The sequence below is a fragment of the Poromitra crassiceps genome (genome assembly GCF_964638095.1).
Source record: "Poromitra crassiceps genome assembly, chromosome: 8".
Taxonomy (NCBI): Eukaryota; Metazoa; Chordata; class Actinopteri; order Beryciformes; family Melamphaidae; genus Poromitra; species Poromitra crassiceps.
The window spans coordinates 3,854,380-3,866,218 of NC_139629.1; the positions used below are offsets into that span (position 1 = coordinate 3,854,380).

Genomic DNA, 11,839 nt, shown 5'->3' on the forward strand with positions numbered 1-11,839 from the left:
TATAGATCATCTGTTAAAAATCTACAGACGAAGCTGAATTGATGAATTGTTGAATGTCAACTAATAAGCTGTTGAAACGTTACTAATACTCTTAGTAGACTATGTAGGCGGACTATCCAAATAAAGTGTTACCCGAATTATTGTTCTCAAAACATCATGAATCTTTGAATAAACCGTTATTGTTTACGATCAGTAGGCTATATAGTTTCAAGCTATGGTCATATGTAAGTGTGTTTTTATGATCCTTACAAAAGAAAACGTTCAGGAACCCCTGATCTGATAGCCTTCAAACACACAGACAGACACATCAGCTGTGATGAGTGAAATCTCATACTAGCTGCAGACAACAGCAGAGTTCATGACGTCACCCCTATAAAGTAGAGGTCCACCCACCCCTCAGCTCAGCTTGATTTCAGAAACGCAACAAAAAGTTCACTGATTTTCTTCAAGCAAGCGGGCGATTTCCCTCGTCGCAAAATGCTCGTAATTGACAGACCTTTAACCCTCGTGTTTGCCTTTATATTGTGCGCTCTTATTGTAACTACAGAGGCGCAGACGTCGGCTCCTGCTCCAGCTTCAAGTAAGTATGTATGTATTAGTCTTGCTGGTTAGTGTGATTAGATTTAGCCTCGGAGTGAGTTAGCTGCTCTGCTTTGTTTTTGCCTTGCTCATAGGGAGGGTCAGGAGGCTCAAGGGACGTTTGTCACATGATAGAAAAATAGATTTTCACTAACCAGCGTCCGAGCCAATGATCAATTTCATGTGCATTATTTTCTCGTTGCACTTAACCTATCTTTGGCACTCTCTGTAAACGAAACTAAAGCGAACTTTATCCTCTTGATCTCTTTCTTATATTAACGTTAGAGCTTCCAGCTGTCAGTTGATTTGAAGCTGGCTCACTTAAGGTGCCTTATTGGCACAAATAGCTGCATGGGGTTTGTCACTGGAAACTAAACTGCACAAAAACTATCTAGCCGTTTTCTCCATTTCCATTTTTTTGTAAATAAATGTAGCCTATGCCTGAACCTAGACAGTGAACTGAGGGCCAACCAGCCCTGATGTAGACTAGAGTGTACTTACTTAACAACCAGCCCTATGATGTACAGTGTACTTACTTAACAACCAGCCCTGATGTAGAGTGTAGGCCTACTTAACAGTTTCCCTATTTCAGTTCCTTGTGCTTCGAGATCCGGTACCAGTTGTGATCAATGCCTGAAGAATGTGACAGTAAGTAGCTCATCTAAATAATATTGTCACAATATATTCACTATAATTATCAGCACTATTCCCACTGGGGATAGTACTATCTATCTATCTATATATCTACTCTATCTATCTATATATCTACTCTATCTATCTATCTATCTATCTATCTATCTATCTATCTATCTATCTATCTATCTATCTACAGTATCTATCTATCTATCTATCTATCTATCTATCTATCTATCTATCTATCTATCTATCTTATCTATCTATCTATCTAAACTCATACAGGTGTTGAATGTGTCTGTCCACTCTTAATAATATATACGATATATAACGATATATAATATGTAACTGCCTGTATCTGTTGCAGTGTTTGTGGTGCATAACAACGAAACAATGTATCGACTACCCTGTGAGGACCATCTTACCTCCACGCAGTGTTTGTCCATTACAGGAAGCACGATGGGGGCGGTGCTGGGGTACGGCTGATCAAACATCTTACTTCTCCCATAACTGATCCCACATGTGGATATAAACTACAAGTTTGTCCTTAGTAAATCTAGGCAGTAGAGTAGGGTGTAAAATCCGTTGTAACAGGATTTGTGTAGCAGCCTATGACACATGGTTATGTGAGTTTCACTGTTCCTTTTTGTCTTTGAAGTTTGTGTGTGTTTTTCCATCTCCAGTGAACTTCCAGATCTTGATCATCACCATGTCAGTGCTGGCTGGCATCACCATCATCGCCATCTTTGTTTGCTGCTTCTGCTGCTGCAAGTGTGAGAGAAAAGGGTGAGCAGTGCAAAAGCAACATATTCAAAATGTCTTCGTTTACGAATGACATCAGCCAGGTGCTCGTAGGACGCACAAACAGGTTTTCTCTCGTAACGGGACAAGCCCGTCTTTTATTGTCACACGAACACCACAACACATGCATGCGGCCACAACACACTCATGCTGACGGTGGCCGGTGAAAAGTGTCCTCTGCATTTAACCCATCCAGGCATGTCCTTTCCTCCGGGGGGCAGGCCAGGAGCAGTGGTCGCTTTCTCGTACAGCGTCCGGGGACCAACTTCGGATGTTGTCGTCACTGGTCGGATGACGATCTGATCTTCTGCATGTTTTTAGTGGGGGGGTTACATACGGAGGAACCCCCTGGGGGAGCACGGGGAGAACATGCAAACTCCACACAGAGAGAAAGGCCCTTACGACGAGATACCCCACCTGGGCAGTAGGCACTGAGGATATGGGGGGAAACACAACCACAGCGCCCACAGTGTCCCAGGCGAGAATTGAACTCAGGACCTTCTGACTGTGAGGCGACAGCTCTACCACTGAGCCACCGTGCCCCCTTTTCTCACCTCACACAAGTGCTAGAGCCATTTTAGGTTGCTTTCTCACTGGGAACGATTGCTTTCGTTCCGTTCCGCACCCGGGAACGATTGCCCCCGCGCCCCTCTCCCCCCGCTGGTCAGCTTTCACATTACAACATTTCTTCCGCGCTCGGAAACGGAACAGAGTGCACTTGCGTCATCAACTACGCCTGGAGTGTATCCTCGCCCGTGTGTTGTCTATGGGGTTCGGAACGGTTGGCTTTCACACACGCAAGTGTTCGGTGCCCGGGCAGCACGCCAAAGCGCTCCTCCAGACCACCTTTTCAAATGGATCCTGTCACGGTTCCCCGTTGCGGAACGGAACAGAACGCAACGTTCACACTCCTCAAACATTCTGAAACTAGGGTCAATTTGGGGACAAGTGTGCTCGGGAATGGTACCGGGGCGCCAGTGAGAAAGCACCCTTAATTACTGTCTGAGCAATAAACAAAACAGTCGACCACACGGACATCTTATCTAAGGGTTACACAGTTACAATCAAGCGCTGAAGTGGCTTAATTAATCACACCAATTTGAGACTATGTTCTGTGAACATGCTAATGGGTCACATGACACATGTCACATGACACATGTCACATGACATGTGGTGTTGCCATTGAAATCTGGCTCAGCATCTTAGCAAGGAGGAAGAACACAATGGGTGGTTGTTCTGAAAAGACTGATACAGCCGTCTCCACTCTCCAAAAGCAGGGCACATTTGTGGCGGCAATTTAGCTCTGAAACTAACTTGACTCCTCATTTCTTTGGATCATTTTCTCCAGTCACACCATAAAGATACAATTCATTCTATAACGGTTGTTGTATAAAGCATGGTCAGCATATCACATTTTGTCTCTCCAGCAGAGACAATATAACTCCCGCTCTTAATAGGCGTTTGCATTTTTGTTACTGTGTAAGACTGTATTCACAAAGCCAACAATACATCTCCTTTCATGTTCTTCTATTCCAGGAACAGGAGAGAAGATGCCGAGGTGGAGCAACAAGCCAGTGCCAGGAAGGCCCGTCAAGAACTGAGGTAGATGGCCACTGAGTTTGTTATTATTGGATCTTTTTGAAGGCATTCAGATCTGAAATGGGCTTTTGCCAGATGTTGTCAAGCATACTGCAGCAATGGTCTGTGCTCACGATTCAAATGAACAGAATGGGTAGGTGATGGTGTAGCTACTTTGTAGGTGTAGCTGCCTTGTAGGTGTAGCTGCCTTGTAGGTGTAGCTGCCTTGTAGGTGTAGCTGCCTTGTAGGTGTAGCTGCCTTGTAGGTGTAGCTACCTTGTAGGTGTAGCTACCTTGTAGGTGTAGCTGCCTTGTAGGTGTAGCTACCTTGTAGGTGTAGCTACCTTGTAGGTGTAGCTACCTTGTAGGTGTAGCTACCTTGTAGGTGTAGCTGCCTTGTAGGTGTAGCTGCCTTGTAGGTGTAGCTACCTTGTAGGTGTAGCTACCTTGTAGGTGTAGCTACCTTGTAGGTGTAGCCACCTTGTAGGTGTAGCTACCTTGTAGGTGTAGCTGCCTTGTTGCCAAAATGCTGTTGAAACATTGTCTTTGTTTCTGCCCCAACAGGAGAACTGAAATGAAGGTGCGGCATGATGAAATCAGGAATAAATACGGTGAGACATGTTCCTTGTCTGTGTTGTTTCACCAAAAATATTAACTTTATAATATCACAGACGTTGTGGTGACTGTGGTTTGCACAATGATAAACCACCACTGATTAAAACCAGTCAGAAGGGAAACACAAAAACACATTTCCCGGTAATCTCATTGCACCACCTATTGGAGAAAAAATGACATTGTAAATATCAGTGTTAGAATCCATGGTTAGAATGTAGTTAGTCTCTCCCCAGACTCAAATATTACGTTGAATCGCTGCGCTCCGCATACTACATAAGTGAGTCTGTGCCAGTTAACAGCCACTGCTGGTTTTGAAGGCGGGTTGAAATTGAATGAGTGACAGGTCGTAGCACCGATGAGAGAGCGGTTCGAAAAATGGGCTGCGCCTCCCGTGTCGTCTGATCGCAAAGTCGTTACTGATTGGAGAGGACTGAAGCCATCACTGGCATATGACTGGCCAAATGAACGGTTCCCTCCCATAACCAGCCCTCTTGAGGGAAATTGTCCCAGACCCAGAGAGCATGCAGTAACGTAGTGTATCAGCGTAAGAACTCTCATGCGTCTGGCGTTGAGACTAGAATGTATTTTACTCCAATAAGTTGCTGATTCTTTCATCAGTTAGTTTTCTAACAGTGTAATATGCATTTGAACCTCAATTATCCAAAAGTCGGACATCTGAACTAACATTACTCAGCCATAATGAACAAAATATACTGCCATGTGAAAACCGTAATATTATTGATAGCTACCACCGTTATTTCAAAAGCATATTACTATAGTATGGACTGTTTTCATGGAATCGTGTCGCTAGGGGACCATTTGGAACCTAGTAGTTATTGTACTAGCAAACAGGAAGTAAGCTGGGGTTCATTTAGAATGTTTATGTTGTCGAGTTGAAACCGTGTTGACTTTTGGAACAGCAATGATTGATGTTTAGTATTTGAAATTGGCTTTTGCCAATCATTTCAATTGAATTTGATTATCCAAACACAACTAATCTGAATACTCTATTCCTAATTGGTTCATGTTAGTGTGATTCTACTCCAGCACTAGTGTATTGGTTATGTGATTTTGTTCAACATTCTTGTTTTTTCAGGTCTGGAGAACGGTAATCCTTACGCCCGCATGGAAGACAATTAAGAAGAATCACAGGCATTTTTTTAAACTCCCTTTTGATGACCGTATTAATGTCAGTAACATGACAACATAGCTTATCTATTTGGGTAGGCTGTAAAAGTAGCATGTGATAAAACTGAGCATCTGTTTTGTGTTAGCCAGAGCAATCTAGTAAGAGAGTGGCACCAGCGGAGGTCCAAAATGCGTCACTCATTAGCCAATGAACAGCCAGGAAGGGGGCTTCACGCTACATTTGAATGCATAAAATAAAGCTGATGGTATACAATATGATTCTTTAAACGTCTGACCCTTTTGAAGTACACCTTTCAGTCCATTTTGCTGCAACTGGTCCATTGGAGTGAATGGAGATGTTGCAACTCTTCTATTATACGGCTCTGGTGTTAGCCAAAGAATGTCATCAAGACATTCAGTTAGACTGAGTGTGCACTCCGTTTGAAACATATTGTTGTATTGTATCTTACCCAATGCTTCATGTTCATATATGTTGCTCTCTTTTATGTTGTTTATTTTAAGTTTCTTATCAGTAATGCTGATGTGAATTATTTTACTCCTGATTATTTTTCTGTTAAGATAGAGCTTGATGCTTTAAATGTGATACACGAATGTAGCACTGCAGTAACCTTGTTTTTCTTATTACACTGGAGTCCAGATGCAAATCAAACCCCTCAGAAAATATTAGCCAACAGCATAATGAAAAATATTTGATCAAATTGCCTCTATTAAATTGCATAAAATCCAATATCTTAAATATTTCATTTTCCCCAGGGCATTTCCGTGTTTGTACTGCGCTTCTTTTATAACGAGCAATTTGGTTTGATTTGTAAACTTTTATTGACATACAATACATAATTTGTTAACTATAACACATATTTATCAGCAGTTAATTTGAAACACACACACACACACACACACACACACACACACACACACACACACACACACACTTGTGTTTTACTGCTTTTTGTACCATGTAAGATGTTGATAAATGTTTGAATCAGATTTGTGTTTGAAAAGTGTTTCAAGACTTGTTTTTTTATGTGGAAATATTTGCATAAGAATTCACAATTTAATTTATAATATAAATATGTAGGCTATATGATAATTGCACAAATGCTCTCAGAGATTACATACATGTATGTCATAAATGAAATTAATCAATTTTACTTGATTCTGCTGGGGCCAGCTTTATGGAGCAACATTTAATAGAGAAATGTAATTTAGATTAGTCTGGTTTGATCAGGACTCAAAAGTGTGTCCCATCTGGCAAGAGAGGTAAATTAGTTTGGGTCCTTCGTTTGGTGCAAAAGTTTAACCCCTGCTTGCTTTGACGAAAGGGTTGATTTTAAGAACTAGGCATCTCGCGCACTACGCGCGCTCGAATCACAGTGGGATTTATGACATCACAGTGGGACAGACAGACAGACAGACAGACAGACAGCGACAGAGCCCTAGCCTGATGACTGATGATGGTCCTTACCTAGTCTGGGCACCTTCCACCCCGCTTTTTGTCATGGGGGCGTAAACCCCGGACCCAGAATTAACACCGGATGGCAATGCGCCTAACAACGTCTTTGTTGCCGTTAGCTTGACGCGGTGATGTTACCTAAACTAGAGTCTGATCAAAACAAAGCTAGCGTTACATAAAACAAAACGTTTATGCAATATGGCATCTCCGCCACCACCGCCTGACACACCGGTCAAAACGGTGAAAGAGGATTCTGATACTTGGGTCAAATTGTCAAGTTAACGTGAAAGTTGACGAGCTAGAAACGCTGCCATCCGGTCTAGGGCGGGCTCTAGGCGGGAACCAGTAGGGTGACAAAATCAATTGTGGGCGGGAGCCAGGCTCTTTCTCGCCGAGAAGAGCCTGGTGACCTACTCACGGGGACGTGCAAATTGGCTTGCGCGCTCACGTACCCACGGTCCCGAGGAAAGAGGAACACGTGACCATTGTGAGCCAATTACATTTTAAAGTTCTATGCGCGCTCCTGGTCGAACCGAAGGAGACGGAGGAGCTGAAAACCCGCTATCACACTGCCAGCTTCTCGACTAACCATCTGACTTCACAGTATTAACAAAGTCCTGGAAAAATAGCAGGATGTCCGAAGAAAAGCCAAAGGTCCGTACTTTTGTTTCTTTGAAACAATGATTTGTTTATGTTTGCAATCGCTAGCTGTCTTCCAGCGATGCTCAGGGTGCCACTTGCAACTTAACATTAGCTAGCTTTTTGCTACGCTAGCTAGCGCTAGCCTAGCTGCCAGGCTCCAGATAGCGCATTTGAGCGGGTAGACTGGGAAAACAAAGGTTGACCAATTTGCGGATCTTTGGGTTGTAGGCGCACATCTCCTTGTTTTTTGTGTGTGTATTGTTGCAATGCCTTGATCGGCTATTGCTACTTCTGTTTATATTACGCTATGGATTCTTTCTGTACAATAGGTAGACAGAGGGATGCATGATGTGCGTTCTTTTTGTTTGCGCCATTGTGGCTTTCTGCGCCAGTTTAACCATAGACTAGCTTGCCATGCTAACCATGGACTGGAAACTCGTCGTGTGCCGCTGGCTTACAGCTAACGACGTTGCTTCTTAGCTTTATTGTAAACGCCTGGGTCTGGTAACTCTGCTTAGATGGGTTGCTAGCTGGTTAGATGACTATTGCTGACAATTATGATGTTTCTGTTTGCTGCAGGAAGGTGTGAAGACGGAGAATGACCATATCAACCTCAAGGTAGCTGGTCAAGATGGGTCGGTTGTACAGTTCAAAATCAAAAGGCACACTCCGCTCAGCAAATTAATGAAGGCATACTGCGAAAGACAGGTAAGTTCATCCTGTAAATCAGAAACTTCACTCACTGTGCTAGTCTTGTGTTGTATTGATGCATCAATAAGATGTTGCCTTGCCCCTAATATTCTGGTTTTAGGCTTAGTTTTAATTACTATTTGGAGATATTTTTCAATCACGTTGAATTAAAATGCAATTTCTGTCTGTTCTGTCTTTTACAGGGTTTGTCAATTCGTCAGATAAGGTTTAGGTTTGATGGACAGCCAATCAATGAGACGGACACACCTGCACAGGTTGGTGACCTCAGAGCTGGACCCTGCATCATGTCAAATCCATATACCATGCTTTATTAAAAGCCCACCTAGTCTAGACTTTAACCTTTGGCCGACCCACTGTCAGGGTCTGCTTGTTGTTGAATTATTAGGTTATATTACTGTCCTACAGAGGTAAACAACCCAGTGCCACTGTGTTTTTTGAAGGCCAGACATCATGACTGATGTTTACATGTCATATTAAAAAAATGTAGACCCATAGGTTTCAATGTACTAAACACACACACACATTATGTATGTGTGTGTGTATGTGTGTGTGTATATATATATATATATATATATATATATATATATATATATATATATATATATATAAATAATGCTGGCTTGGCTTCAGTGTTACAATCTATCTTAATATTACTGTTGGCCATATTGAATACTTAGGGGGTACAAGGGACTCACAGCAAATTACACTTCAAAATACCCCATGCATTCCGCCCGTAAAAGCTTCAGCTAGAACTCATGATTTAGCATGAATTTGTGTTGTAGTTTGAAGGGATCTTCTACTAGGCGAGCTTACGTTATGTTCTGTCGAAATAATACATTGTTGATGGGTCCTGAGAATGACTGTTGAGTTCCATAAATGTCTTTGTTTTTACAGCTGGAGATGGAGGATGAAGACACTATTGATGTATTTCAACAACAGACAGGAGGGGCCTCTTCTTAAGTGTGAAGTGGACACGCCTCACAGAGGACTGTACACTTGGAAGAGCATCTACTTTTTTTTTCTCATTATGTAATTGTTCAGTTCTGTTTATTTTATTTTTCCCGTCTGCTTACACAAACATCAAATTCCACATAACATAAAGAAGGTAGGCTTATTTCATTGGGGCCAAATCCTGACTTTGAGGTGCTTTTTTTTTTTTACATTCAATTGCTTTATTTTACATAAATCAATAATCTGAAATTGTCCGAGGCTGGGACATATCTCAAATTGGCTATGGCCTGCAGTGAAATCCCCCACCCCCCCCTTTTTTTCTTCCCTTGATGGAAATATGACCTGCATGTCTGTCATTAATCATAAGGTGAACTACATGCCAAAATCCACCCACCTTTTGTTTAATCCTCCACATCCTAAGCTTTCAAATTCAGTTTTGAGTCATGTAGCTGATAGGATACATCACTTTGTTGCTATGGAAATCAATTATACTGGATGGGAGACTGTGGTCTTTCAATCCATAGCTATAAGAGACTATATGACAGATTTCTTATGTAACTCTTTTTTTTCTTTTTTTCTCATCTTTTGTTAGGAACAACGTTCAAAATAACTTGTCAGATTCATCCATGCTCATTTTAAACTTTTAACTATTTGCTCTAAAACTTTTGTGTGCAGACACATCTATATGGAACACCTTACCTCAATAGTTTCACACTCAATGCTGATTTGGTTGAATGGTAAATAAAATATGGTAATGTTTTCTGGACCAAAACATTCTAAATGAACAGTGTTCTGAAGAAAATCTTCTGGGAAATATGAAAGAGCAGTGTCAGAGGTGGCTGCCTGCAACTAATTAACTGGTTTCATATGGCGAACACTTCTGTTAGGGTTTAAGTTATTGCCTTCCTCCCCCACAATTTCATGTTCCTCAGAAGCAACTCCTACTCTCTTGTGTGGAATGATCGGTTTGTTTTTGTTGTATTCCATACAGTGAAGTATTGTGTCGCTGCTATATTGCCAGTTTGAACACAGTCCTTTAACATCTATCCAAACATTCACATACTAGGATTGCTTGTTGACTGAGTCAGACTTGTGCGTTGGTAGCGGTCTTCTTTCTAAAATAAGATTTGGCAGGATGCGAGGGGGGAATTGGCAAAATATTCCACAGATCTTTGATTTGTACATTTCCTGTTATCCTTATTTACTGTATACAATAAATATAGTTTGATACTCCGCCTCTTGAATTCTATATTATATTACCTTCCATTTGTGTGGACTTGCTACAAAATGGATATTGTTTCAGCTGTCAGCCTGTACACGTACATGAGCAAATGTTTTGCAATATTCACATCCTGGCTGTAAACAAATGTGCAGTCAATAAAAGGCCTCAGTTAAAGGGGAGAACCACTGACTTGAGTTTTGAATTGGTCGTTCCTATACCTCAGAGGGGTATTCCAGAAAAAAGACGCTTTAAGAATTAACTTCTGATTTAGGTGAGCTAGATGCAGCATTTTTGGTTCCAGAACAACTTAAAATTAAAATGTCAGTGGTTGGGCTTTATCAGCTCCGGATAGGTTGATCTATGTGCGTTCATGGTGAACAAAGCCATCCTCATTTCAGGACAGAAAATGAGATTTAAAATGGATTCAGAGGCGACAAGCAGAGCATCATATTCACTCCAGCTGAAGAAATATTAATGACAGCTTATTGTGAATTTAAGCATATTATAATGTAAAAAGTCAGCAACACTTATGAGACTTGGCATGGCAAAAATAGAAGATAAGTGTTAATTCATGAGTTATCAGGAAACACATCAAACAACCACCCCCAAAAATAGGGTACTGGACTGGCCTCTATTGGCTGGTCTTTGTGCCAGCTATTATGTGTCAGGCTTCACCAAAGATAGTGTGAAGTGTGCTGAAGGCTCAGTCGGGTTTAACTCCCAAGCCTCTAGTAAACCTGCCACAGAGCATGTTAGCTCGAGGCACAAGTTGCCATAGTAACTGATCTAGATTTACTCAGACCTCAGTTTTTGGAACAGAACATCCTGAATATCTGAATTATAAGTTAACAGACCTGGATAAACTTTCTGGAATATATCTCTCAGGACAGTATGTTCTGCTTGCTGCTGTCTCACATAGCCATAGGCGACAATAATGTGTTTTGGTCACTAATCTGTTATTGTAGCCACTATAGGATATAGCCTACTTTTTCTTATTATTTGTTTTTCTTATTTTTTACCCTTGGGACAGAGGCAAGTTGTTTTTAAGAGTGGTATCTGGCTTGAAAGAAAATGGAAAACATGAGCTGGGAAGATTGTTTTACTTGTGTGGACAATGCACTTGTCATACATTAGAGGGCACCATTGCTCTCTAGGACATACAAATGATCCCTACCCACTCAGTGCATCTGTCTTTCCTTGGTTTGACCAACTCAAATTTCCAGTTCAAAAATCAAGACACAGTGGGGTTTTTTGTCCTGAACCTTGTAGAAGCCATAACAACATTGGTGTCCTTCCGTTTAAGAAAACCACTTCCTTTGCGGACACATTTAGCAACATCTGTGAAATGCTGTCCCTGTGAGGCTCCTGAGACAGTGCTTTGATTGTGCTGCCTTTATTTTTGGCATCTGCTTTGCATTTTACATTTCCTCAAGGAGCAACAATCCAGAGCCACTCTCATCCTTCTCTATAGACTTCTCAGAGATGTGCAGCTGCAGGGTGTAGTG

The 11,839-nt window shown here is 41.6% G+C and overlaps 2 protein-coding genes across 2 annotated transcripts; both read left to right on the top strand.

The window, feature by feature from the left end:
* Nucleotides 1–421: 421 nt before the first annotated feature.
* On the top strand, nt 422–6,304 carry LOC310781054 (pituitary tumor-transforming gene 1 protein-interacting protein-like). Its single transcript, XM_083641587.1, has 7 exons — nt 422–580; nt 1,172–1,227; nt 1,580–1,688; nt 1,896–1,998; nt 3,550–3,615; nt 4,156–4,202; nt 5,303–6,304. Exons 1-7 carry the CDS (start codon nt 478–480, stop codon nt 5,344–5,346), a joined length of 528 nt encoding a protein of 175 aa, XP_083497713.1. The 5' UTR covers nt 422–477; the 3' UTR covers nt 5,347–6,304.
* A 1,035-nt stretch (nt 6,305–7,339) lies between these two features.
* Nucleotides 7,340–10,348, top strand: LOC310781304 (small ubiquitin-related modifier 3). Its single transcript, XM_083641907.1, has 4 exons — nt 7,340–7,462; nt 8,030–8,158; nt 8,344–8,415; nt 9,056–10,348. Exons 1-4 carry the CDS (start codon nt 7,442–7,444, stop codon nt 9,119–9,121), a joined length of 288 nt encoding a protein of 95 aa, XP_083498033.1. The 5' UTR covers nt 7,340–7,441; the 3' UTR covers nt 9,122–10,348.
* The last annotated feature ends 1,491 nt before the right edge of the window (nt 10,349–11,839 follow it).

Excerpts from the sequence above, each read along its gene's own strand:
- LOC310781054 (XM_083641587.1), top strand. The coding sequence starts at position 478 with ATGCTCGTAATTGACAGACCTTTAACCCTCGTGTTTGCCTTTATATTG. Across the intron at positions 581-1,171 it reads GGCTCCTGCTCCAGCTTCAA|TTCCTTGTGCTTCGAGATCC; the intron begins GTAAGTATGTAT and ends TCCCTATTTCAG. Across the intron at positions 1,999-3,549 it reads TGCAAGTGTGAGAGAAAAGG|GAACAGGAGAGAAGATGCCG; the intron begins GTGAGCAGTGCA and ends CTTCTATTCCAG.
- LOC310781304 (XM_083641907.1), top strand. The coding sequence starts at position 7,442 with ATGTCCGAAGAAAAGCCAAAG. Across the intron at positions 7,463-8,029 it reads TGTCCGAAGAAAAGCCAAAG|GAAGGTGTGAAGACGGAGAA; the intron begins GTCCGTACTTTT and ends TGTTTGCTGCAG. Across the intron at positions 8,416-9,055 it reads AGACGGACACACCTGCACAG|CTGGAGATGGAGGATGAAGA; the intron begins GTTGGTGACCTC and ends TTGTTTTTACAG.